Genomic DNA, 26773 nt, shown 5'->3' with positions numbered 1-26773 from the left:
TGCTGCCGATTTACACGCGATAGCCATGCCACGCTCATTTCATTCTTTTAAGTTCGAGTCCACGGATCAGGTAACAAACACCTGCAAAAAAAAAAAAAGTGACTTTTTTTTAAACTCTCCAGCAAGGTATCCGATAGGGGCCTAATGCCGAAACGCTCGCGTACCATGCTTTCTGTACGCGTTATAATTAATTACAGTGACCAAAGTTAGCCCAGCCTGCAGCTATGCGACGTCCCTCATAGCGCACTGCGCAGTTTCGGGATGTTAATCCACTTGATGTAATTCTTTAACATACAGTTGACTACATTTCAAACCCAAGCGCGGGTCGTTAAAAAAAAAGAAAAAGAAAAGTATTCGCTAAGGCGTCTAATTAGTGAGCCCATAGATAGACACATGCAGTTATACTGCCTACACTCCAGCGGAGCATTACGAATTGCGATATGACGTATATACGTCACGCAAATAATTCCAATCCTAACCGTGCACTCGCTCATCTTACGTGCTACAGCCGTGCACAAACAAAGCCCGCCCCGCTCCGCAAGTTACTTTCATCAAGCAGCTCTGTTCTCAGGGAATGGCCGCTTCGCTCTCGCTTACGACGTCGAACACGCCGCCAGCGGCGGCAGTGGTAAACACACGCGTGCATAGGCGGCGACCGGTTCCCCGTGGCATGTACACAGGCAGTCGTGATCCGAGCGACGCCTGAGGAACGTCGCGGCTCGTGACGTCTAGCCGCGCGGCCACGGAGCCAGCCGTCGTGATTCACGAATCGCAGGGCGCGACCCACCAGGTGGCTCTCGCCCTTTCTGGCTTCCATTCATTTTGTTCATTTCACGGGATATATGTCCGACGGAAGTTTTGTCTAGTGTGTTTCCGCCTGCGTGATCAACGGAAACGAACGCAAACAAATCGTACTGGGGAGGAGAATGTGGGGAGGCAAGAAAAGGGAGGGCAAAAAAAGAAAAGGAATGCCGCCGGAAATAACAGACAGGCCTGCTAAGAGATGTCGTTTATCTAGCGATCGATCACAATCGAGAGAGTCGTATAACGTGAGAATGGGGCCCCTATCGCGAACATCTATACAACGGATCGAAGCACGGCGGAGTAACTTGACCCATCACGAATTATAAGCGCCTCTTCTAGCCATCGAAACTCTCCTGAAACAAAACGGCGTGAAAGCGGGCGTGTAGCTGCAATAAACAACTGCGCATGGACGCCGCTGAGGACTAGTTGACGTGCCTACAAGCGCAACCTCCGCCGGAACCTCCGTTTACCCTTTCGCTTACACTGAGATAGCCAGATCATGTACCATGAGCTCTGTGCGGATAAGTCGAGCGTCCAAATGGCGTCGCTATTTCACCACTATGGTGACAAATTTCTACCTGCACCAACAGTCTGTGCTTTGTTGTTTGTTTTCACCTACGTTGGCAAACAACCACAACGCACAACTTGAAGAACGAGAACAACGTTTTCACCTTTCTTTGCGACTTGTTCCGTCTTGTTTGTTTGTGGTGGGCGCAGTTCGCGAAAGCATGCTCCGTTACACTGTAAGTATGCTTAAAGGAGAAGCCAACCAACGTTTGCTTGGTGGCTTTATTCTTTATGAAATGCTTCTTACCTACACCTACAGGAAAAAAAAAAAAAACACACACACACACAACGGTATCAGTGCGGCAGTAATGTCGGGCGAACAGCTTCGTAATGTGAAGTGAACAGATATAAAGTTTGCCCATTTCGACGTAGCGAGTCTGTAACTATATATAGCATTCAGACAGAAACGCAGGTATTCATAATCTCCAGACGTATCTTGCTCCAGCTAAGACATTCCGAGTCTGCAACTCGTAAGGGGTATCGGCTGAAGCTAGAGAAAACGTAGAAGCTCTCGGCAGGAAGACTTCTAGGCCTCCTAACAGTAGCTAAACTATGTAGAACTTTTCATCCGCATCATTTCGCTTCACCAATTTCATACTTCGCGTCACGCAAGTCGTGCTCGGGTGTTGGGCGTGATAGCACATTTGTCTGGAACTGAGACGACGAGACGAACGTGACAGAGGGGTAATTGAGTCGGCCCTGGCCTCGTCCGCCAATCGAAATTTGCCCGGCTAACCGGTGCAACCAACCGCGCTCGCCTCTCTCCTTGAATCCGCCTCTTCCGAAAGACGAAGAGCAGAAAGCATAGACCAAGGCGCGCGCGCGCTCGGAGGCGCACGACACGGCTCGGCGAAAGGCGTGCGCCGCCGCGGTGAGCGGGGAAGGGGGAGGGCTTGTTTAGAATCTTCGAGTGTGAAAAACGCTTTTGCATACATCGCACGGCCACGCGGCGTCTTCATAGAACGGCGATACGGACGATACGGGCCCAGTGGCTGGGTGGCCCTCCCGCCGGCGCGCCGCGTGCATTTTTCTCTCTGAGGCGCTGGGGGCTTCGAGCGAGCATCCGCCGGACAACGCTCGTGCGTGGCGACAAAGAGGCCGGCGGGGAGCCGCGCGCTTGGGCGTTAGGAGTCTTCGACGCGGCCACTGCGCACCTGGGTCGACCCGGTCGCCTGGCCACCGGAAGCGGCAATACTCGAGAGAAAGCGGCACATCGGTCGCCGACGCGCGCGGAGAGCGATGAGCAAGGTGCGCAAGACCGACGCGGCACCGGCGCCCAGGCGTGATTCTAGGCGCATGCAAGTGCTCATGGTAGAGGACTTCGACGTGGCGCCGTCGTCCGTCGAAGAGGACGCGCCCCGGCGCCGGGAGGCGGACAACGGCGGCGGCGCCGCCTCGGACTCCGACGTCGAGGAAAACTGCTCCGGCGACGAGCGGCCGTGCAGGTCGACCGCCGTCGTCGACGACGAGGTCCACTGGCCGCTGGGCGTGCTCCAGGAGCAGTTCCACATCCTCCAGGAGCGCATTGTGGACGAAGTGCGGAGGGTGATGAGAGAGGAGTTCTACGAAATGCGCATGTCCGTGAGTATGCGTGCGGACGCGCGCGCGGCCGTCACGCGTGCACAACGGCCCCTGGATTGAAGCGTGGGCGAATGCGTGCGCGTGGCAACTGCCCACCGCCACTAGCTGGTTGCACCAGGTTTAACAGATAGTTCCTCCGTTGTCGCTCAATCGAGGTTCCACGGAACAGTCACGACATGAATGAGCACGATGACAAAAATTGAGCGGCTTTCTGCGATGCTGCGTGCTCGTGAACTCCAAGAGGCAGGAAATTTGCGCGTTGGATGAACTACGGTTTCTCGTAATCTGACTCAAGCATTGGAACTCGCAAGTTGAGAAATCGCCCGTTTGCGATTAAGAATGTCACACCGTCGATACCGAGTGAAACTCGGACTGAGCACGAAGCCGCGAATTCCCGGCCGCGTGGACCCACTACGACGGGGTAAAACATATACGCACCTATACGTATATTTGCGTACACGCTGAACATTCCGAGGGGGTCGAAATTAACCTTTAACCTTCCATTACTAGGTCATTTGTAACCCCATACTGCAAGAAAACCCTATAGTTTATTACTGAGTGAAACTCCGATAAAACTGTGTTGATGAGTTTACAGCACAGTTCTTTAAGGCGTTAGGCTCAGACAACGCATATCGCTTCTTTGGCGTTGTACACACACATACTTATGAACAATAGTAAAACTTTGCTAAGCTAATCGCATATGTTCAAGCCAGCGAGCGCGGATATGCTCTGCGGGACATGGCGCGCATTTTCTGGGCAACTCCGAAACCCGAGTTCGGCCAGAGTGGTATACGTACGTGTTTCGCATTGAATACTGCTGTTTAGCAGGCAGCCTAAATGAGCGCTCATTTTGTGTCAAGGTCGCATAAGCAATGGTCTCTTTTTCCTGCGCATGCAAATGCAGGTGCGGGACGTGCCTCGCGGCATCTGAAATTGCTACAAAGGTTTAACATTCTCCTCATTCCTTTCTCATTAACTTCTCTGGCGTCAAGCGTGCATGTTTTCATAAAAAAAAATTCCAAAGAGATTTTAGCCCGGATTTCGTTGCCTTCGTTCAGCGCTCTATAGAGCAAAGCGATGTCAGGGTACTGCCAAATGCATGTTCATTTCTCTCCGCTCGAGCTGAAAGAAAACGCTTGATGGATGCAGATGGACACTGACCATGTTTGCATCTGCTCTTCCGTCATGCGTTTGCTTTCGTAGGAGCAGGTAACTATGCTCACATGCAGGTAAGATGAACTAGCAAAAATAATCTTGAGTCAAGTACCATGCACTGCGAAATGTTCATTCATAGATTATTTCATGACGCTACGAATTTATGCGTCGAGCGTCACAACGCTTTTCGCACTATCTGAGCAAAAACGCGTACGCACGTCGGTCCGAGTACTGACGGTCTATTCTGTTTTGCTTAAATCAGTTCGCAGACGGCGTAAAAGCGGCTTCGCCCCTATAGCTGCCTTTCAAAGGAAATTGTTCAGAGAAAGCAAGCGCACGAACACAGGATCTGACTGCAGGGCCAGTAAGACTGAGAAAGTGAGAAGCTTGACCTCGCGCACTCTCTTTCTCCCGCCCTGTCAGCTTGCGCGCCTGCGGTACTTCTATTACTCGGATTCTCATGTCGTCGTCAAATGGTCGTTCCAGAGCACTCTGGAAGCATTTCAAAATCGTGTCAGACGCCACTCAACCCGTATATAGGTTAGTTGCCACTAATAGTGATAATCAGACTTCATTACACACATTGAAGTTGGCTCAGTCTTCCTGACGATATACAGCGCTAACAAAGCGCTCTGATACGACGGGTCGAAAATGTCATTATTTCAGCACTTATGCAATGGCAAAACTGCAGGCAACGCGGTGGGAGGAAGACGGACAACTCGGAAATACGGGAATCAATGGCACGTCAGCAAGGCAGAACTTCTAGCTGCGAGAGTCTAAGCATTTCTCAGTTTCGTTCGACTGTTACGCCACTCTTCGGAGGTACGACCAATTTTCCCAGCATGCGCTCACATGGTAAATGCAGCGCTCGATAACGGCAGGTTAGCTTATCAGCTATGAATAAATTTGACAAGAATTTCAATAAACAAATGCCCACACGTGCAGCGGCATCGAACGGAGTGACTGACACGTTCAGTTGTCTCTCTCTTCCTCCCCCCCCCCCTCTTTTTTTTTTTTGAGCGAGTTTGTTCTGTCACGTTCTGTCTTCTGACAAACCAGTGAAGCGGAGACCGTGTTCCGGGGCCACGCCTATAGGCGGCCACGCACACACGTGTTGCGGCCGAGTGCGCGGCGGCGTTTGTTCCACGGCTCCCTCGTGGCTTTCGCAGATGGCGACGCCGCCGGAATCGCCCGCGCCGGGCTCGCCGGTGCCGCCGACGTCGTTCGATGGCCAGTTCAAGGCGTTCGCAAAGTTTGGCGACAGCAAGAGCACAGGCGACGCCATCACGCTCTCCAACAGCGACAAGTGGTTCAAGCAGGCCAAGGTCATCGACGGCAAAAAGATCACCACCACCGACACCGGCATCTACTTCAAGCAGGTCGCCAAGTGAGTGACTATTGTCATGCCCCAAGCCTTCGATAACTCTGGGAAAGGACATCCGAAGAAATTTTTGCGGCATTTCTTAAGCGTCCAGCATGGGTCGAATAGCATTTCTTTTCCTCCCTCTCTATTTGCCAGGCTCCCAGTACAATTCTGCGCGACCTAATCGAGCCTTTTGATGGAAATCCCACAGTAGATGGAATTTCCGACTTAATTAGAAAGATTCACTTCATTGCTCACGCCACCAGTCAGCTTTGAACACGCTAGCTGGCTAAGCCGCACCGCACATGGACTTAGCTGCTCAACTAGATCACGCGCAAAGGGCGCGTGGCGGAGCCCTTATGGTGGAAATCTTGAACAAAAGACGCTCAGATATTCAGATGTGATAAGCTATTGAAATGTTTCGCATTTATATTAGAGATATATATAGAGAGAGGAAAGAAGGCAGGGATGTTAACCAGTCAAGAGTCTGATTGGCTACCCTACGCTGGGGGAAGGGAGAACGGAAATAGAATTAAGGGAGACTAGGTGTCCATTGTTTCCAGCAGGTAAATTTTAACGACTGATACGAACACATAGATATGACGCTACGTGCTACGCAAAATATTTAATGAAGCCGATCGGCGGAACTGTCTGCTAATTCAAAGACATAATTCTCTTAAGGGACATCATTCTACTTTCAATCAGTGTGAGGCATTATCTTTTCGTTTGCATCGTTATATCGTTGCGCGTTGATGATGAGTTGTCGGTCTCTTTAAGAGGCCATTGCAGGACGCCAGCAGCCGCACTGCGTGTGACTTCTGCGTTCCATGCGAGTCGGTTGCACCAGGCGGTTTCATGTCGCTACGCTTTCGACCGCTACATTTACACAAGGCGAGCTGTGCCACTGCGCAAGCATTGCGTTTTTTTTTTCGGGGAGAGGAAAACAAGAACAAAAAAAAAATGACGCCAGACGTTATCCTGGATCTATCCCCCTTCCCCCTCCTGGTGCCGTTTCCCATCACCTACCCTCCTTTTTTTTTGTCCCCTCTTTAGGCTGTCATTTTTCGTCCTGCAACGTTACACTGCTCAGTAACTACTACAGAGCGAATTCCTGTTGCGTTCTGTTTTCTGGCAAACCAGTGAAGTGCCTCCACAAGCACACTTAGGAATTAAAATCTTGGGCATTGCGAGCCAAAACCGCGATCTGTTTATGAGGCCCGCTGTAGTGGGGGACTACGGATTGATTTTTACCGCCCGGGGTTCTTTAACCTGCACCTAATGCACGGTACACGATCGTTTTTGCATTCGGCTTCCATCGGAATGCGGTCACCGCTGCCGGGATCGAACCCAGAACCTCGTGCGGAGCAGCGCTACACCATACCATTGAGCTAACGCAGCGGGTTCTAAAAGGAACGTGAGGAGGCACTTAGATCTGGAGGAAACGTTAGCTCCGAATCAACGGGAGACGTTGGCCGAAACATGCACCGCTTTGGGTGCACAGCAGAGTGGCCTCTTGCACTCTAAAACAAAAATTACACCCTTTGGGTTGTATCTTGTCACAGAACGACAAACGGCATCGGTCTTGTCCGCATTTCTTTCTTTAACGCTGCGAGCCCGGTACTTCCCAGTAACGAACGGCATGCGCGTTGTAGCAGCCTGACATAGCATTCCCGACAAGAACGTAGCGGGCGTGGCGTTTTCAAGAAAGGAAACGCAAGCAAGGCACATGACGATTATTGTTGTGTGGCAAGGGGTGTACCTTTGTCGAAGATTGTGGGCATAAAAATGCGCAAACTAGACACACGCATGAAAAAGGCACGTGCACACACACAGACTCTACTTCCAACAGTTTATTATCAACTTTGCTGGTGGCGTTCTTGCAATGCACTGTGAGGCACGCGGCTGTCGTCCGTTGACAGCCGCAGAAATATTGACACAAGCAATAACCAGCTTACTAGAGATAATATTGAAGTGGAATTAAGCGATAGAAACGCTTGGTGTCAATCTATCGCGCTATCAGCAAAATAATTTGATTTTCTTGGATTGCCAGGACGCGGTGCTTAGTTGGTATACCTTGTCAATACTTATTTTTTTCTTTATTTTTCTGTTTCTTTTTGCACTGCGCACTGATATGCTTGATTTATGCTGATGTCTATGGTGCATGCAAATGCGAAAACGTGGTCACAAGAATAAACTGTTGGAAGTATATAGCACCGTGTGCGTGTGTGCATGTGTGTATGTGGGTCTTCATCTATTTTTTTTTTTTTTTGTGACCAGTTTGCGCTTCTCTAGTCGTCCTAATGGGTGCACAGGGAAGCTCCAAAATCCCAGCTTTTCGAAAACCACTCCCGCTCTTGTCGCATCGTCTGTGCATGATGTGTTGACGTGCTCTATTTCTGCTCCCTGCGCTCGCGGCAGGACGAAGAAGGCGCTGAACCTGAAAGAATACCAACAGTTCCTGGAGGTGATAGCGAAAAACAAGAAGGTCGAGGTGGAAGAGATCAAGGACAAGCTGAGCACGTGCGGTCCGCCAGCCACCACACGCACCACGGTAAGCAGACACCGTTGTGCACCAGTCGTGCGGAGTGTCTCTGCTGTATCCGTTCCTGCATACGGTGTACGGTGCCACGAGGAGGGGGCGTGGTATCGAGCCACGCCACACTTCTCCAAAACGAAATCAACCACGCCCGAATCGGCATTTTTGCATGTATGAGGTCACCCAGGGAAAAAAAAAGAAAGTAAAAAGACCGTGACGGCATTTAGCTTTAGCAGCACATGCGGTTACGAGTTGGACATCTTGTCAGGTGTTCGATGACCCGCAACGGTGATTCATTGGCTACTTGAATAAAAACCAGCGCACACACTCGAAAACGTGGACAGAGGTGCGCCGTTTTTCGTTCGTAAAACATGCACCGACAAGTCCGTTGCCTATGGCGTTCTGGTGCTGAGCTGCAAAGCGCTATTGAACCTATCGAAAGAGTTTTTTTGAACCCGATACTGAAATAGCGGGTCAAAAAAACTGTTTAGTTACATGCCGCGGCGGCCTCATTGCAGTTGGGGCGGAACGCGAAAACCCGCTCGTGTAGCTATATTTATGGGTACTTCAAGAAGCCCAGGTGATAAAACTTGCTCAGGAGATGCCGCACGACGATGTCTCTTATAGGCGCTGTTTCTTTGGGGTGTTAACCTCAATCAGACCTGTACACATCACAGAAAAAAAAGTAACCGATTACAACTACAATTACTTCATTGAAAATGTAATTGATTACAGTTACCAATTACTGTACCAAAAGGTAATTGAGAAATTACTAAAAAGTAATCAATTACACTCCTACGCCACTTTCCTTCGAACTTTTATTACCATTGCGCCAATACAACCGGCTTAACGAGCTCGCCTGGCACTTTCAGTGCGTCCTCTGACTTTCGCACATTGCTTAAATTCACTAACAAGTTTTTTTTTTTAATTTGTCACTATTCCTCCCTCTTTTTCATTGCGATAGCACTTATATGGACACACCAGGTGCATTTCTGCCGTCGCCATCGCCGTGATGTTCCGTATAAAGTACAGTCGATAACTTCGACGCCGCGCGCCGTATGCTGTATGTCCTAGTGAAAGCGTGCTAGGGTGAGCTGACGATGGTAACTCAATCTCGCGCTCGCAAGGGAGGAAGCGCAACGTCTTCGGTCGCGCGAATGGCACCGGAGGGTAGGGAGGCTACGTGTGGCCAAGGTCCTTCAAAGGGCCCTGTTATGGCGTGGCCGCGCGCAATCTGCGATGGGGACAGAGTGCGGCGAGTGCTGATAGCTTCATGTGCGCTGTGTTCTCGCCCCTTAGTTCGCGATGAAGCGAGAGGCAGCACGAAGGTCGATTCGCTCGATGTTACTGCCGCGTTTTCTCACTCCAGAGTTCTGGGAGCGAGTGTGTGCGGTCATCGAGTGTGAAGTGTTCACATTTGCTTGCGCGCGCGTGACACTGTGCTTGTTAATTTAGTTAGTAAGCGAATGTTTACGAGTTTGTACGGCCGACTAAATTACTATCTTTGCTTCTTATAGCTGTCTACTAATTTCCTATCGCAATCGATGCTTTGCCTTTCGGGCGAAACTACGACTCTTTTTGATGTGAAGGCATCAGCAGCGACTCCGAAAACTTGCTCGATGTGCGCGCTAGGGGGTAGGGCTGTGTTTTAAAGCACGGAGAACTTGCGCACAAGACTGTCGTTACTCGGCATCTGTGTCCTGTATGAAGCGCAGCCTTTCTTTGAATTGGAGAAGACGTTCCCAGGTGGGGGGGGGGGGCAATGAAAAACCGAAAAAAACATCGTTCGTAGGTGATTTCCTGGCATTAAAGGGCCCCTGAAACGGTTCGGACAAATTTTGTAGACGCGTAGGGTACAGATTAAGTAGAACATTCGCACCACAATTTAAGTGAAGCGTTACGTATTAATGGAGCTACAAGCGATCAGAAGTTACCCTCCTCCCTAGCCATGCTTGTCCTCCTCAACTCGTTCGCCGAGCGAGCGGGGCTAAGCTCCGCCTTCACTGGTTCAGCGTCACGATGCGACGTCACATCATCCACTTCCGGTTGTTTTGGAGCCCGCCCGCGCGAGACCTCTCCGCTAGCCGCTTGGTGGTCAACCCCAAGCGAGAGCTATCGAAGCAGCGTGCGTTGCGAGCATTCTGTCGTAGCGCCGAACGTGTCTTGTATTCCTGTAACCACAGGCAAGCTGATCATTTCGGCAAATGACTGGAGGCATAAACTCAAGCTGTGAAGGAACTTTAGCGTAGACGTACGTTAGCGGCCTGATCGGTCTCCACGGTCATACACTTGTTGGCGCAGCGCTTAACCAGCCAAACAAAGCGCTAATATTGCTCTAACCAAGCGTAAACCTTTTTAAACATTTATAAAAACAACGTGTTGATGATTACACTCCTGCGAAAAATACACACCAGCAGCATACAGTTCGTTGCTGCTACTGTGTATGGTTGAGCTCTGTGCCACCAGGTGGCTGCACCGTGCAGACCATTCACATTTGCTCTGCTGCTCATCTCATGGCTCATCCCGTTACGGCACAGTCAAGCGGCCAGACTCCGTCCCCTTGTGCTTGCGTTTGCCCTAATACCGGACTCGCGAAACGCTATTGCGTTAGTAATTTTCCGGTGTAAAGTGACGGCCACAAACGGGCAAATCCTGGGGCCGATCGGATAGCAGCAGTCCGATGTGAAGCAGCCAGTTCGCTCGTACGCTGCCTTACAGAGGGACACGATGTCGCAGCTTGACATATAGCCAGTCGCTACGTTTGCAGTCCACAAGGTAACAAAGTGGAATCATAGTGCTCACGAAAAGACTGAGACCGACCCTGACCGCGGAGCTCTCGTCAAAATGGAGTACGTTGTAACACAAGCAGACGACACTTGCTGTGTGCCGGAAGTGCTTAAGGGTACTGAAAAATTATTCTTGTGCATTCTCTTTATGTTACTTTCTTTTCATAAAAACAAATTAACTAACATTCCAACTATTACGAATATCATTTGTTTACCGTAAAGTGGGAAAAATTATCGATCACGCGCCCTTGTCAGCCAATCGGATAGCTCGCCCCACTGACGTCGTATGGGTGATTTCGGTCATATGGGTAGGGGCGGCTTAAAATTCCACCGAGCAGTGTGCTGCGATCGGCAGCGATGTGCATGTTTAAAACCTTATAATAAATTACACGCTTTACGCGGGGCACTTAGATGTGTCAATTAATGATCAGAAGGACCCACTCTAACGACTCAGTACGTTTGTAGAAAATCGTCAAAAGCGTTTCAGGGTCCCTTTAACGCCGTAAGTGGCCGCCGCTATCAGGACATACCAGCACCAGTTCAATTAGTTGGCCAACATCTGGTGGAGCCGTTAAGGCGAGGAAACAAATACTGAGGCTGCCGCGTGGCACGATTTCGAGCATTCCACTGTAGTTCCCTCTAAACTCACACTCTCAAAGCTGCTTCGCTTGTTAAAGCTTGTTCCGTCAAGAAAGTAGCTGGTTACATGTACTTGCCTACTGAAGAAAGAGTAATCGAATTACAGTGAGCATTACCGAGTAAACAAAGTAATGGTTAAATTACAAAATTACCAAATGTAATCAATACAAATAATTAATTACATGTAATTCGTTTCGTAAAGTCTGATCTCAATCACTAAATCAATCACTAAATAAATAAATAAATAAATAAATGGAAAGCCCGTCTGGTGTAAACTAAACATTTGTCCCATGCATTTCACACCTTCCAAGTTAAAAAAAAACACTCATCAAGAAACAGGTCCGTACGGCACCGCGACTTTAATATATAATGCCGACAAAGGTTCCTTTGACGAATGAATGTTTCATGAAAAGAGCTAAGTTTCGTTTCTACCGCCAAGTGAAAGGGACAAAGGAAAGCAATGTGTCCAAGCTCTCCACCCGATCCCTGAGTCAACCGAATACCATATCATGTGAGAAAAGAAAAAGAAACTGATGGAGTGACCCAATGTTTTGTTAAGTTGCATGATAATTTTTCGTGACCCACGAGAGCGTAACATATAGTACAATCTTCCGTACATGTATCCCTTAGATTTTTAAATTATGCTTAATTTACTGTTGTAATTGCCTGTCATTACACATGTTGTGAAGGCTGCGTACAGCCGCCATCATAGCTGGCTTGAGCATGCGTAGGAGTGGCCATGACATGGTCGCCCAACTACTCTCAGTTTCTCATTGTAACTGAGATTAGAGGAACCAGTTTGAGTATATAATAACTTGAAATTTAAATTTGACATCTCTGACTAAGCTTCTCCCATTGACAGTGACCGCATTTTCGTCATGGCATGTGTGAAGTCACAAGCAGCGTGACGTCACACGCTCCTACAATGTGTGGCGTGTATTACGCTGTGCGCCACATTGTCAATTAGAAAGCACTTATTATAACCAACCAAATAATTGCAACCGGATAACCAGTAGCATCCAGATAAATTATGGATTTCACGTGCACGTGTGCCACCGAACGTGGCACTCGTGGCCCTCGGGTGATCGCCCCATCCCCCCAAGCATTGTTCTAAACTATGTCTTAGCTCCATCACGCACACGCTATGCAGTGAAGAGGTAAAGCGAATCAAGGTAGAGGAGCTCACTTTTTGTTCCGGACAGCTACTATGAGCTAGGAAATGTTCGTTCGTACGTTCGTCCGTCCGCAACAATCATCACCTGCGTCGCCTTGTCGAAGCTCGCAACGTCAAACGAGCACCGCTCGCAGCTGTGGATATTTCCTCGGCTGCGCAGAACGGTGCGCAGTCGGCGAAGGAGGCAAATGGTTGCGGTCCCATGGGTGTGAGGTAGGTAGGAGCAGGCCAGAGGTGGATGCGTGCTCTTTGAAAACGGCGTGCAGAAGGTGGCGCAGTAGTAAACGCCGTAAATAAACGGCATCTATGACCTGGGAAACGGTTTAAACCTACAACGCACACGGTTGTGTGACTATGCTAGCACATTCTGCAATAATACTGCGAGTTTGAGTGACTTAAAGGAATCAAGAAGCCCCAGTGGATACCTTTCTTTTAGTTATTATATTGTCAACCTCTACAGGCTCTCTAAGACTTTTATATTATTTTTAAGCTAGGAATTCGGCGTGGCACAACGGGTGTTACAGCGTTAACAAAACCCTTGAAAAGTGAATATTGCAGCACGAATAGACGGCGCATAGCGAAACACGCCCGACTTACGACAGCGCCGAGTTCCAACTGCATGTCAGAAGCGTGAAACCAGGTTTCACTGACGCAGAGAAATCAACACGAAATTCACATTTAAAGCATAGCCATCCAAGAAACTCGATGTGAACTCGAATTTCTTGTGAATTTCATAGCGCGAATCTCTAGTTTCGATATTTGTCTGCATGCATAAATAAGACTTCCTTTAACTCCAGAATAAACAGTCGTGAACCTGTGCCCGTTTACGTCGCGCGCTTTCTTCGCTACAACATGTCTATATTTGCGCTGCACTCACTCCTCAAGACTAACGGGCCGGTATAGACACAGGAACCAAATGCGCTGCAACAAAGCTTTCCGGTCTCGAGTACTGACCGGCCTTCGCTCTTTCCTCGCAGCCCGTGGCCACGGGCGGCGCCGTGGCTCGGCTAACGGACCACACCAAGTACACGGGCACCCACAAGCAACGCTTCGACGAGGCCGGCAAGGGTCGGGGCAAGGAGGGCCGCCAGGACGTCCCCTCGGAGTCTGGCTACGTGAGCGGCTACAAGGACGAGGGCAACTACAACAAGACCCACTGAAGGCGCCCGCCGCGCTCGCGGACACACCGCCCCGTCCGGAAGCGCGGACACGCACCCGCGTGGCGCCCAGTGCAGCGAGCGAGCAGCATGTCCCGCTGCACACAGACGAGCCTGCAGGAGGCGACGTTGCATCACGCGCGCCCTGCTTGCGGCACGCAATGCCACTTTCTAAACCTTTTTTTCTTTTCGGTTTGAAAAACTGTGATTCACGCTTATTAGGCCTCAGCCGCTTGGTGCAGGGATACGCATATAGCGCTCACGGCACGCATCGGCTTAACTGTTTAGAAACGAGCGCCTTCCCTGCAAAGGTGATCGAGAGGCACAGTTTCTCAAAGGTGGTTCACATGGCACTGTAAAGTGCGCCGGTACGGCCAGCATTAGGCTATGCTGGAACGGAGAACGCTGCGGGAAAGGTCACACCCTTAACGTAAGATATTTACGCCTTAGTCATCCTATCTCCTACGAAGCTCGTTATCAGAAACTAACCCGCATTTTAAAAAGAAAAACGATATAAGTTTCAAGAGTGCTATAGCCAGCTACCGTCTGGCGCAGAAACGGGCAAACCTTGACACCTAGAGTGCCGTCGTCCGCATGAATGTCTCCTTCCTCGAGGTTTGAATGGAGCCACTGCCCCGCGTGTACTTGCTGTGTCGCAGCCGCTTATCCTGCACACAGAAGCCTGTCAGTGTTTGCTAGCTGCGGTTTCACTTTCTGCAACGGCGAGAATTCAGTTCCGAAAAACTGGTGAGAATATATGCTATGAGACCGTTGAATGAGAAGCTGCGACTAAGCTTGGTAAGTTAAACGAAGGAAGCACACTTGAATCGCTTCACCATCATTTTTCTGTAATATTGCACCATTTTTATCTTTTGTTTACCCTGCACGCGAAAAGAAAAAGCATCAGCCATTTACAATGCTTCCTTAACAACAAACCTCTCGTGTTGCCAAACTGAGACGCCTCCCGGATTCCATCGGCCAGACCAAAAAGAAGAAAACCTGGATGCCATTGTTTATAGGGTCTATAGTTAACGTGCTTCCTTACCTAACTGCCTAACTTCAAGTTCAGAAAGTGGGAGCGTAGCGTTTAAAATGAGCCTCACTCATTTGTTCACAGCTATATATATACAGTGTCAACGCTTCTCTTGGTAGCAGGCTGTAAGAAGGGATAGTGTCATTTTTCTGTACATCAAATTGCGGCTTACATAGTGACGCCACACAAGATTTTTATACGAAGTTCTTACAGCTGACTTACACCCCTGTTCAGTGTTTATTCAAGCTGTGTAATTTCATTGTTGTCGCTGTAGCGTTCAATAAAAAAGTGAAGCGTATCGTGCATCAACCGGTCTGGGTCAACGAATACGTCACTTTCGTCTTCCAGAGTTTCTCGTCTGCTGCAAGTGCAACCACCAAGGTGATTTGTGGGGGAGTGCTGTGCTCTGAAAAGAGCTAGGCTGTCCCTGCATCGTTTGGGCGTCGCTCGCCGGGGTTGCCCGTGGGAAACCAACCCCTATGGAAATCGGGAACAAATCATAGAGCGGATCGCCCAGTGGCGGCGTTCACGATGTTACCGTGAATTGCGAGGGCGGAGTGTAAGGCATTTCGGTCCAGGGCGCCCGGTTCATGACTTTTGCAGGCAGCAAATGAGATGAAGCCTATATGCAGCACAGTTTACAAACTATTTCTAGTCATACGCACTACACATTTTCGACTATCATCATTGTTTCGCCTGCTCCCTATACCGCCGGCGTGTAAAGCGCACGAGCTCTGTCACTCTAAGGGTCACATGACCTCTTGCATGTGCAATAACTGCTGCACCAGTAAATTGGCGGGCAAGAGGGGTCGAACGGCGCTACCTATCGCGCAAGCCTTGGCGAGGAGGGCGCATAGTGTTACATTTTGCATTCCACACATGCCACCAAGGGAAGTGTTCTGCGCTCACTGATTGTGCAGGGGCATTGACTACAAACCATGATTGCAGGCAAGAAAACGAAGAATTAGCACACTGTTGTCATAAAAGGCATTAGGGAGTGTGCAGGAAATAGCGAAAGTTATATTGTTAGACGGTGTGAATACCCACATTGTAGGCGTAAAGGTATACATTGCTTATAACGTTGCACTTAGGTTTGACCTAAGTGAACAGTACAATCTACGTAGTTATGGTCAATGGGGAACCTAAGTGCAAAGGCAAAATATCGTCCAGCGACTGGCGAACGCAAAGTGCCTCTGCGGACACAATTGCCGTGTTATTTTAGGTGGAGAATATATTTCAACGAAGTATAACACATAGCCCAATTAGGCGAACTCTTCGTACCGCGGGCTCGTTGTCAAAAGCAACGAAATTATATTTTAACCGCATTTTCTCTTTTGTCTCTCGCCTATTCGGAGCAGGTGCGGGTCGGCGCAGATGTAGCGCAACATCTGCGATAAACGGCAATTTGGCGTAGCTAGTAGCAGCATTTCCATCACTGAATCAATAAAAAAAAAACTTATTTATCAGATATTCTGAACAGGATAACCCACTAAAGGCATCCACGCCCACAACCATCCATGCACACAAGCACCGCAGGCGCTGCTACTGGCAACACAGCCCGAAACACACAGAAAACGTACCTCAGGAAAAAAACCTGATTATGCGATGCCGTATAGCTTAGCGCTTACACAGGTTTCGCGCGAGGCTCAAAACAATGTTTCGATCCTAGAGTACTGCTATGCTTGTTAACCAAGGAGAGCGTCACCGAGAACTAGCAACTTATTCTGCGGTGAAGACGTGAAAAGAACTTTCCTCTTACTTGGCAGGAGCTCCACCAGCTCGTTCCTCCACGGAGACTGCGTGGTGCTCAGGGGTACTTTTTTCACCAGTCGGCGATAGACGGCTTCGGTGCCGAACGCATCCCTTAGCTAGGAAACAATTCTTGAAGCACTTCTTGTAGAACCTAGCCTATTCCGGCACATTGCCGAGTTCACGATGAAACAATATATTCTCGCGTGACCAGTCCAAGGTTGAAAAATTAGCACGTAGTTTGAACTACGTGTCAACGCGGGTTCCGAGAAAAGAAAGCGTCCTGGCCGTCCTGGCACGGCACTATGCAAGCAGCGACGGATAAAGCCTAAATTGCACGCTTTTTCGAATAAAAGGGTGAAGGAAAGTTGCTCAGTGCTTGAAATGAAACTCAGAACGAGATAAAGCTTAGCGATGTTAGTAAGGATTCACGGTTTGAAAACTTAAGCGTAGAAAACACGGAAACGAGAGAGAGAGAAAAAAAAGACAACATAAAAGCCGACTGTCAACTGAAAGGTCGCACTGTGGCGGAAAAAGGTGGAAGGCACAAGAAACTATCTGCGCATGCTCTGGGAAAGGCAGCAACAACCCCTGAACTATGGACGCGCATGCGAATTTTTAGAGATATAACGTTTTGAAAGATAATCGAAGGTTGGCTATGCACATCCTGGTTTACAAGGAAGTAATGCATTAATGAGCAATTAAGTTCACAGAACAGTTCTCACAAACTAATGCAGTGTCTCTAAAAGACTTTTCTGGAAATCGTCATGAAATTAAAGTCCGTGCAATTAGAGTATAAAGAAAGTGTTTTTATACAAGTCAGTAATCTGTATCGAATCCAAGGTTCCTCCTGTCCTTAGCGATTTGTAATTGGTGGCGCTTTGGGAGACCTTGTTCCCAATATTTTTCGTAATGCGGACGACCCTGCAGTCTTCTGTTCTGGTAATGAATTTGATGCCGTTGCTTATGTGACCTGCTTATTTAGTGACAGGCAAGGAGTTAAGAGAAATTGCCGAAACAGAACAGAATCGAATTTCTAGATATAACCCAGGTTCTCGACTGTTATGTGTGTTGGCAATACTGTTCGACATCCCCCCAAAACCCACGGGTGAACTTCCAAGCACTATAAAGCGGCAAGAAGCGGAATAGCCACGACGTGCACCAAGTCCTCTCTCAACAAGTCGTGTTTGCACAAGATGCGCATCAGATGTACCGCTTGAGTAGGCAGGTCACGTGTTTATTAGTTGATTCCCCCCTCCCCCCTTTTTTTTGCTATCATGCAAGCGCTGCCTCTAAACGTTTGATGACGGCCATCACTTCTAGTTCAGCAGAAAGCGTAGAACGTAAGAATGTTTACGAGCATACTTTACATTCAGTCTCTGTCACACAGAACTAAGTAGGTAGTCGATATGGATTGAGTCAACGTTTGGTTTATATCTGGAGATGAGTTAGGAAAGATATGCGCTGCCGTGGAGAGAAAGAAGGAACAGATGAATGAAAGACCTGACAGCATCATGTACCGCATGCTAATAAGTTTGAAACTGCCGTGCAGTAGCAGTCTATAAAGTTCATTTTAGTCGTTATCGCTATTAGGTATAGGGGAGAAAGGTCACTGCCTCAATCAGAGATTAAATGAGCGCGAACGGTCGCTGACTGGTGGAAAGCCGCTTATAACCGTATACTATCGCGAATGTAAATCCGTACTCCGAGTTTCGAAGATAGTGGAGTTCAGTTCAGACAGGAAGAAAGGCGTCTTATAGAAATTACGGTATAGTACGTGACTAACCGATTATCCTTTATAAAAATTGTCATGCCTGATCGGATAAGTGTCCAGAATGCACACGCGTGCTATATGATTTACGGGTTAACGCTGCAGCCTTCCCGCAGAGCTTTTGTGCAAATTTGTTTTCTTTTGTCTTCCTTCTTTTTCTGCTATAGCGCGCGACCTTTCCTTTGATAGTCGGCGTTTCTGCCACCATTTTCGTTGTTCTTGTGCACAGGTATTCTACGCCTAGCTTTTTCAATCACAAATTCCTAACAACGTCTTGTAGCTTTCTGTCGTTCTAAGAAAGCAGTCATGTTTCCCATAATTGCGTATGGAAGCTCGGTGTTGTATTTAAAATCCGAAGTGCATAATCTGTACTATAGAGGTTAGCCGTAACGCTGTTGCAAGGCTATATCTTCAGGTGGGCAAGGAAAAGCTACAAACGAGGCAGTTCAAGGAGAAAGAGCATTGGCGTGTTTCTATGCGCAGGAAGCTCATAGCGAAATCTGTTTTAAAGATGAGGCGGGGGGGGGGGCGACTAATAAATATGAAATAAAATAAATGGGCAGCAAAGATATACAGGTACCTGCATAAAAAGCATGAGTCACGGTGGAGAAAAAACAACAACCAGGGGAACTGTCGTGGACAGTGGCAGTAAAAAGGTTGTTAAACGTTAAGTCAGAGATCCAGAAATAGCATACTCGATAGGCACGATTGAGAGGGCGCATGAAACCATATAGCACAGAAAAAAAATGTGGAAGGGAGAAGTTTAATGAAAATCCAAGCGTGATTCCCTGCTATTCGAAGCCAGATCAGGGTGGCTAAGAACGCGGAGGTTCGATTTCGCTCCGGCCATAAAGCTAATTAAGCTTAACCTACCTGCCCTTACGCCACGGCGCAGAATAGCTTGTATTTATAAGACGAAAATACACAGCGCTTGTAGGTGACTGAGGTACCGGGAAAAAAATGTCCGCTGAAAAAAAAATGGCCCCGGAAGAAATGGCCCCGCGTGTAAAGTATGAAAAAATGGTTCCAAAATCATCTAAGTTGCATGTTCAGTTCCAACAATTGTGGAAATGTTACAAAGTTCTGATATGCCCTTCTTGAGCATCATTCGCACATCCGCAAGTACTGTCATTTTGTACATGGCAGCTTATCGCCCAAGGCCATTTCAAAGTCGGTAAGAGGGTTCATATTATCATTTTATACCGCACTTGATACCATGAACCTGCCACGCTAGACGTTGTCGAAGAAATCCTCGGAGAAGGCGTCACCATCAAGACATGCTTCTTTCATTTGTGCCAAATTACCTGGCAAAACATTTAAGAGCTCGGTTTCGTGAGCCTTTACAGACAAGGCAATGGGATTCGCATTTTAAATGCTTACGCATTTCAAATGCGAAACCCGACGAGAAATTTGTCCGCCGTCACGCAGGACGAATGCAATGGCTCATATCCCTCTAAGTCAATGGCAATATCCGCAAAGAAATGCTTACGCCCTGAACGTCGTAGATTCTCAGGGCAGAGAACTAGCGTCTGCCACAGTCCGTGCACAAAACCCCGAGACTGCAGAAGAGACGGCGATCGCCGAACCAATCAACCTCCCTATGAACACCGTTAGCTATCTTATCTAGAAGTGTTTGTTTATGTTGCATATGATGAGGCCATCCACTATTTATCGTGTCGCATACTGTGATTACGCGATGGGGCGCTTGCATTTTTTATTTCCAGTCGCCAAATCTACCGACGCCGAGTTAGTTCTTTGCTTCATGCAGTGTACAAATTCGCCCAATTTTTTGCAGCCATGTTTGGCAGGCACAGCGAAAACGGGCGGAACAAACGGCCAGAACGGCCGTTAGCGCTCAGCTTGATCTTATCGCATGCTTGCCGCCAGTGTTCTCTCCGTCATAGCTTTGTCAGCTGGCCCGTCACAAACCGGCAACCCCTGCTCAGGCCCCTACCGATAGACGGGGATGGGCATAAGTGCGCTTGCTATAAACGCAGCTGCGAGAGCGGAAGACTCTGGTCTATATGCATGTATTATAACCACAAGTTTATAACTCAAAAGTTAATGCACTTCCTAAAAAACTGCTTACTGTGACGACGTTTCGGCCAGACCAACCTTTCTTGAGACAGGTCGAGAAAGGACTGTCTCCGGCCGAAACTTTCAATAAGTTGTTCGCTAGGAAGTGCATCAATTTTTCAACTACACGCGCGCGCGCGCGCACGCACGCACACACGCACACACACACACACACACACACACACACACACACACACACACACACACACACACACACACACACACACACACACACACACACACATCGTAATGAACCAGAGACTTCCTTCTCTTCTGTTTTATCCCTCCCCCTCTTTTCTCTTCCTTCCAGTGCTCATCCGGACGTTTTGTCTTCACACTCGGCCACGCTGCGGACCTGAAAAAGAATCGACAGTTCAGTTTAAAATCGGCAGTTCAATTCAAGCACCCGGAACCTTTACTTGAGGCGGGACACGCCCACGGCGACGTTATTTCTTTTACGCCTGTCAAGGCTAGCACCTGGAACTGAGGTACTGACGCGCCAGGTGTTATCTCCTATGCGCTCAGTAATTGTGAAGGGCATTTGAAAACTCGTTATACTCCGTTACACATATAGCAGTCAACGCTGTGGAGGCTAGAGAGACTTCTTGCAGTGACTTCGTTCTGACTCGGATATAGTTCGATGTTTTTTGACCGCATTTGTGCGCAACAGTTTTCTCTATAGGCTCAGTATTGAATGAAACAGGTTTGATCCTTAGAAACAAACACACTGTGGTATACGGCTGCTAATGCGTTGTTTTGGGTCATTTTTTTATATTTTTGTTGTTATTTTCGGGATTTTATTTGCAACCCGTCGCGAGGAGCCTCACGTGCATGCTCCCGCGAGTAAGCGCTGTTGGCGCACAGCGAGGTATGGACGAAACGCGCGGAGTGATAACTTTTCTCGACAGAACTTCTTGCGTAACTTCCAGAGCGTTGACTGCTATGTATGGAACAGTAGATAGTAACTTCTTGCTTGGTGCGCTCACTCCCCTAAGTACCCACACCTCGTCACCGACGTGATTATTCGGAGCAGGTCGATGTCGACGGTCACAGTAGCGCTTCTGCAATTCTTGCGCTTCTGAAGCTCTTCTGATCGCTGCTGTTTTGATCTTTTTAAAGACGGACGCTCGGTCGTCGGGGCTGGAGGTGGTAAGCGGAGTGTCTAGGCTGATGACCGCTTTCAGATGGGACAGGTTCCCGTAGACGGTTCCATATGGCGTTGCCCCATTAGACGTCTGCAGCGTCGTGTTAACGACATAAATAGCTGATTGAAGGTGAACGTCCCAGTCGGCTTCTCATTCCCCCCCCCCCCCCCCTATTTTCGTATATAGAACGAATGGTGCCTGGATGCTTTGATTGGTTCGTTGCGTAAGGCCGTTTTCCTGGGGATGAAATGCGGACGTGTCATGGTGCTGCACCCCTGCCGTACTAAGGTAGTACTTCCTTAGTTCGCGGCTGCGGAATATCGCAGAGCACGCTCTGATATTAATTTTTTTTTGGTAGACCATGTCTCTATTCAAATCTGAGCTTTAGGATATCGATTAGGTGACCGGACGCGAGAGATGGCACAGCGGTCACTTCGACCCATTTCGACAAATAGTCCACGGCTACAATGATGCAGCGGTTTCCTGCTGCAGTGATCGGTAGAGTTCCGATGTAATCGATGCCAACAGAATGAAAAACAGTTTCTAGGAGCGGAATAAAAAAAAAACAAAGTATCGCGTTTTACGTGTCAAAACCACGATTTGATTATGGGGCACGCCGTAGTATGGGACTCCGGAATAATTTGGACCACCATGGGGTTCTTTAACGTGCATGTACACGGGTGTTTTCGCACCCATCGAAGTACAGCCGCCGTGACCGGAATTCAATCCCGCGACCTCGTGCTTAGCAGACCAACACCATAGCCACTAAGCAACCACGGCAGCTACGAGGCTGCAGGATAGGTGTCAGTAATCCAGGCTCGCATCCTGGCAGTCACTTATATTGCTGACGGACTTCGCAACTAGGGACTAGCGACGTAGGAGCAGACATTGCTTGCGTCTGCTATCTTCGGCCATCAGGATGTATTTGTATTTTTGCGGAGCGTGGCTCACTGGGCGACGATCCCTTCTTCCGGGCTGTCATAAATGGGTCGCAATATTTCCGACCTAGAACAATTAAGAATCATTAAGAGGTGACGTTCTTCTGAGGGGTCATTGTGCCACTGACGCCGACACAGTGTGGCATCGTGTATTACAAACGCCAATTTTTTTCTGTAGCAGCGATTGAGGCAACGACTGATGAAAAGTTTTTGTCCTCCTGTTGGGCTTTGGGGAAGCCTTGTTGAGAGAAGAAAATGCGACTCTCCTCGTTTAGGGACTCGCGGTCAAGGGGGTTTCGTGAGAGAGCATCGGCGATGTTGTTTATCCTCACAGCACGGTGGCGCACGTCAAAATATATTTTGACGTGATCTTGCAGCGTGATAATCTATTGGGCAAAGTTATGCTTCAGCTGCGCTGCTTGGAAAACATCATTCAAGTTAACGCAGCATGAACCGTGAACTTGAGCCCAAAGAGATAGTGACGGAATTTATCATCCACACTACATACCACCGCTAGATATGCCAGCTGATTGGAGCGGTAGTGTCGCTCGGTTATCTGAAAGTTTGCGGCTCTCATATGACAATTTCGATGCCATCAGGATCACATTGCACTACCACTTCCTCGAGGTCATTCTGGCTGGCATCAGTGTGCACTTCCCTAGTTCAGTCATCATTAGAGTGACTTAGTGCGGGACAGCTAATTAACTGCTTTTTTAAAGTTTGGAAAGGGATTTCTTCTGGTGCGCCCCATTCAAAACAAACTCCCTTCTTAAGTAAATCGGTCAGGGGATCGGCGGTCGATGCGAAGTGGGGAGTAAAATAGTAAATGCACGCAAAACTGCCGCGTGACTGGCCGCTCGAGGCACTTTGCGTGAATTCGCGGGCTTCTTTCACGCTCGAAAAAAAAAAAACACTTTTATGTAGCACGTATCGAGCAACAGAAAGCTGTATTGGGAGTTTTTCATGTCGCTCTACAATTTTCTCATTGACACTTTTCATCTAATTATAATATCTGAGAATTTGATTAATTAATGAAGACTAATTATCTACTTGGGCGGAATTAAAGATAATCTGATTATCTTCAAGCGACGGCAAACAACATTACCTTGGTTCTGTACAGCTACGTGCAATTCGCATATCTTTAAACTCTGGCTAAAGTTAGCTGGGACACCCCGTATATAAAATCTAGTTTGAAGACAATCTCTTTCTTGGCGAGTTACCACCACTTTTCCGTATGGGGTATGTTTCTAACTTCTAGCCTCTCTCGTGGGCTCCACCCTGGAAATAGTACAGTCTAAAAATGTGCGCCGATCCCGAAGGCAGTGCAGTCTAAACACGTCTAAAAGTCCGACGCTCTTGCTTCTCCCCTCACGCGAGGGGTGACGCGATGGAACGTCATGCGCAGTGACTGCGCCTTCAGCACGTGCAGGAGCGCTACACATACATCGTGCTCGATCATGACGGGGAAATTTCGGCACATCGGGCGAGCGGCAGGGAAAGACACCGATGCTCGCTACTCGCCTTCGAAATGCCACGCCGCGCCCGAAGAAATTGCTGTCCGAAGCGGACTTTGAAGAGCAGTAGAAACAACGTGCAGAGTCTGCCAGACGTCGCTATGCAGGCATGCACTCAAACAAGTGCATGCATGCCTGCACCTGCACCCCCCCCCCCCCACCCCCACACTTCGACATGGAGTTGACAGCAACGCAGCGAAAGTGACATCCTGAAACATTGCAATAATTACAGTGCCACCACCATCACGTATAGGAAATTAAGGACTGGCTCGAAGGCCTATATGGGGGGAGTGGTGTATAAATAGGATAGATCCCCGACTGTCAGTGCTCGCCTCGCGCGCAAAGTTCCAAAGCGATTGCGGCGTTGCGCAGACTCGACCGCCGCTGTCGGGTATTGTCCAATGTTTAAGAGTCCTAACGCTAGACGTATTTCTGCCGGGTGCGCCTTTGTAGCCGGGGCACTCCCACAACCGGTGTTTCGCCGTCGTGTGGAAGCACAAGCGTCACAGTCCGCGGCGATCGAGTCCTCGGCTTTGTCCACCTCCATGCCGACTTGTCCGGTTCCGGTCGCCGTTCAAGGTGTTGCGGCGTGGGCGCTTCTTGCAGAGGCGCCCCTTGATCGGTCCATCCTCCCTCAGGGCGTACAGACGGTGCGCGCCCTATGAACTAGCACTTGGGCGCCGCATGGTTGCTCTGGTGGCAGTCGGTGGCCATTTGTCGGGGTTTGCGCCGCCGGCCTCCCTCTTCTGGTTGGCCACGCGTTCGGCCGACTCACGGTCGTTCGGCGCGAGTAGGGATAGCCGGGACCGAGCCGCGCTCTCTCGCGCGCGGACTCGTTGCCCAGCCCACCCGCACGTCCAAATTACGGTCCCTATGTGTACGGAGCCTGCTGCCCCAGATCTTTATGTTCCCGAGTATGGATCCGACTCTCGGGTTGCCCGCGAATCGCTTCAGGGCGTCCCTGCTGTCCGTGAAAGTTGTCACTTGGCCTCCTGGTTTCCGAAAGTCCTCTTCACGAATCTTGTGGATAGGGACACGGCCAGGCACACAGTTCGGGTTGGAGTGGGGCTGGGCTCGTGGCTGCTGCGGCAGTGCAGAGCGTGATTTGTATCATATTATACAATTACTATACAACCACACGCGACTCCTTCAGTGCACCGGTACACGAACAGGTGTTTCTTATTATGCGGAACACTTCTTTTTTTTTTCTAAAACAAAGAAACTGAGCGCCACGTCTCGGATATCTGGGCTTCTTCTATTTTTGCAAACAGGCTACGTGGCTAGGCGGACACTAGTGGCACGAAAAATTGCGACGACAATCTCGCTAATTACGAAAAATGCGCTGAATAACTTTTTATATACGTTGCCCCTTTTGGCACGCATTGTAATTTCAAAACTGTAGCAATTACACTGCCATTTAGAGCAAAGCAATAGTCAAAATAGCGGCTTCGACTTGACTGATATTTATGCAGTCGTAGTGCATGGAAAGACTCAGTGCAATGTAGATTGGCTGTTTTCCTTTGTACTTGGAACAAAATATTGCAACATGTCTTTGCATACAGCAGATAACCTATGACATTTGATAATCCTTGGCAAATCTAATCGAAATAAGAAATTATTGTTTTTTCTAACTCGCGCGCGAAAACTGCCAATTTTTCGATGCACTGCAATTTTTTTCAAATTTTCCCGCTAAATTAAAGAAGACGAGTATGTAAGAAACTAAATACATTTTGCTGCGCGGCTTAGAATGTAACAAGGTATGCGAAGAAAGAATCTCGAAAGAAACTTGTGTTACCAAGACAGGTTAAAAAAATCGTCAAAAAAGGTCAATTTTTAACATTTTGTTCAAATCCCAAGTTTCTCATTTTTTGCTTTTTTTGCGGACTTGCGCAGTCAATTGAGCTTATATATATATATATATATATATATATATATATATATATATATATATATATATATATATATATATATATATATATCTTTTTAACACCATGCAACCGTTCGTAAGCCGCGTTTTCAACCTTGTGCCAATAATTATGACTTTTTCATGCTGAAACAAAGGCTTGCGCTGAAAATATAAGCTCGGTTCCAATGTGTGAAGAGATTTTGCTATGTCATAAAAATTCTATTGAAAAAAAAAAACAGTTGGGACCCCCTCTGACTGTCCTTATACCTGAGCGCACACCCCAACTTTACCCACATTCCTTATCAGTTAAACCCAAGTCGATAGCGTGCTGATGAAATTGCATGCTTCAGTTATTTCTAAAAGTGGTGCACCTCATGGCCGGTAGAAGCTTCTACACAAACCTGCTGTACTGGAGTATACGGGGTGTATTTTTTTTTTCGTTAACAGAATTTTTAAAGATCACCCTTGACATTTAGCACAATTCTACTTCCTGTTCTAGATTACTTTTGGAGGCTGACATATTTGCAAGGTTAGCTAATTAACATTGACCTATAATTACTATGTAGCACATATTGCAATTCATGAATTGTATTTGGTTACTTCAAAAGTCATATCCACTTAGAAAAAATTCTGAGGATGACACCAGTTTCGAGATACGCGTTCCCAAATTCCGCGACGAATTCCATTGATGGTCCAGTAATTTTGAGCGTCCGTGCATAAAGGGGCGTTTTATTAAGAATGTAAGTGGAACAACAGTGCATTTTTACCGCAAGTTTGACAGCGCTTACACCCGCCGTGGTGGCTTCGCCAAAATTGTTACTAAGCCACCACGGCGAGTATAAGCCCCACGGCGAGTATAAGCCCTGTGTAACAATTTTG

General features: G+C 48.3%; 1 protein-coding gene across 1 annotated transcript; it reads left to right on the top strand.

Moving 5' to 3' along the window:
* The first annotated feature begins 2313 nt into the window (after positions 1–2313).
* Positions 2314–15104, top strand: ringer (tubulin polymerization-promoting protein ringmaker). Its single transcript, XM_075674011.1, has 4 exons — positions 2314–2952; positions 5277–5494; positions 7889–8021; positions 13583–15104. The coding sequence occupies exons 1-4, from the start codon at positions 2611–2613 to the stop codon at positions 13763–13765; spliced, it is 876 nt and encodes a 291-aa protein (XP_075530126.1). The 5' UTR covers positions 2314–2610; the 3' UTR covers positions 13766–15104.
* Positions 15105–26773: the final 11669 nt, after the last annotated feature.

The sequence above is a fragment of the Dermacentor variabilis genome, chromosome 1 (genome assembly GCF_050947875.1).
Source record: "Dermacentor variabilis isolate Ectoservices chromosome 1, ASM5094787v1, whole genome shotgun sequence".
NCBI classification, from domain to species: Eukaryota; Metazoa; Arthropoda; class Arachnida; order Ixodida; family Ixodidae; genus Dermacentor; species Dermacentor variabilis.
The sequence above is the reverse complement of the archived record's forward strand: the minus strand, read 5'-3'. Positions and strand labels throughout refer to the sequence as shown.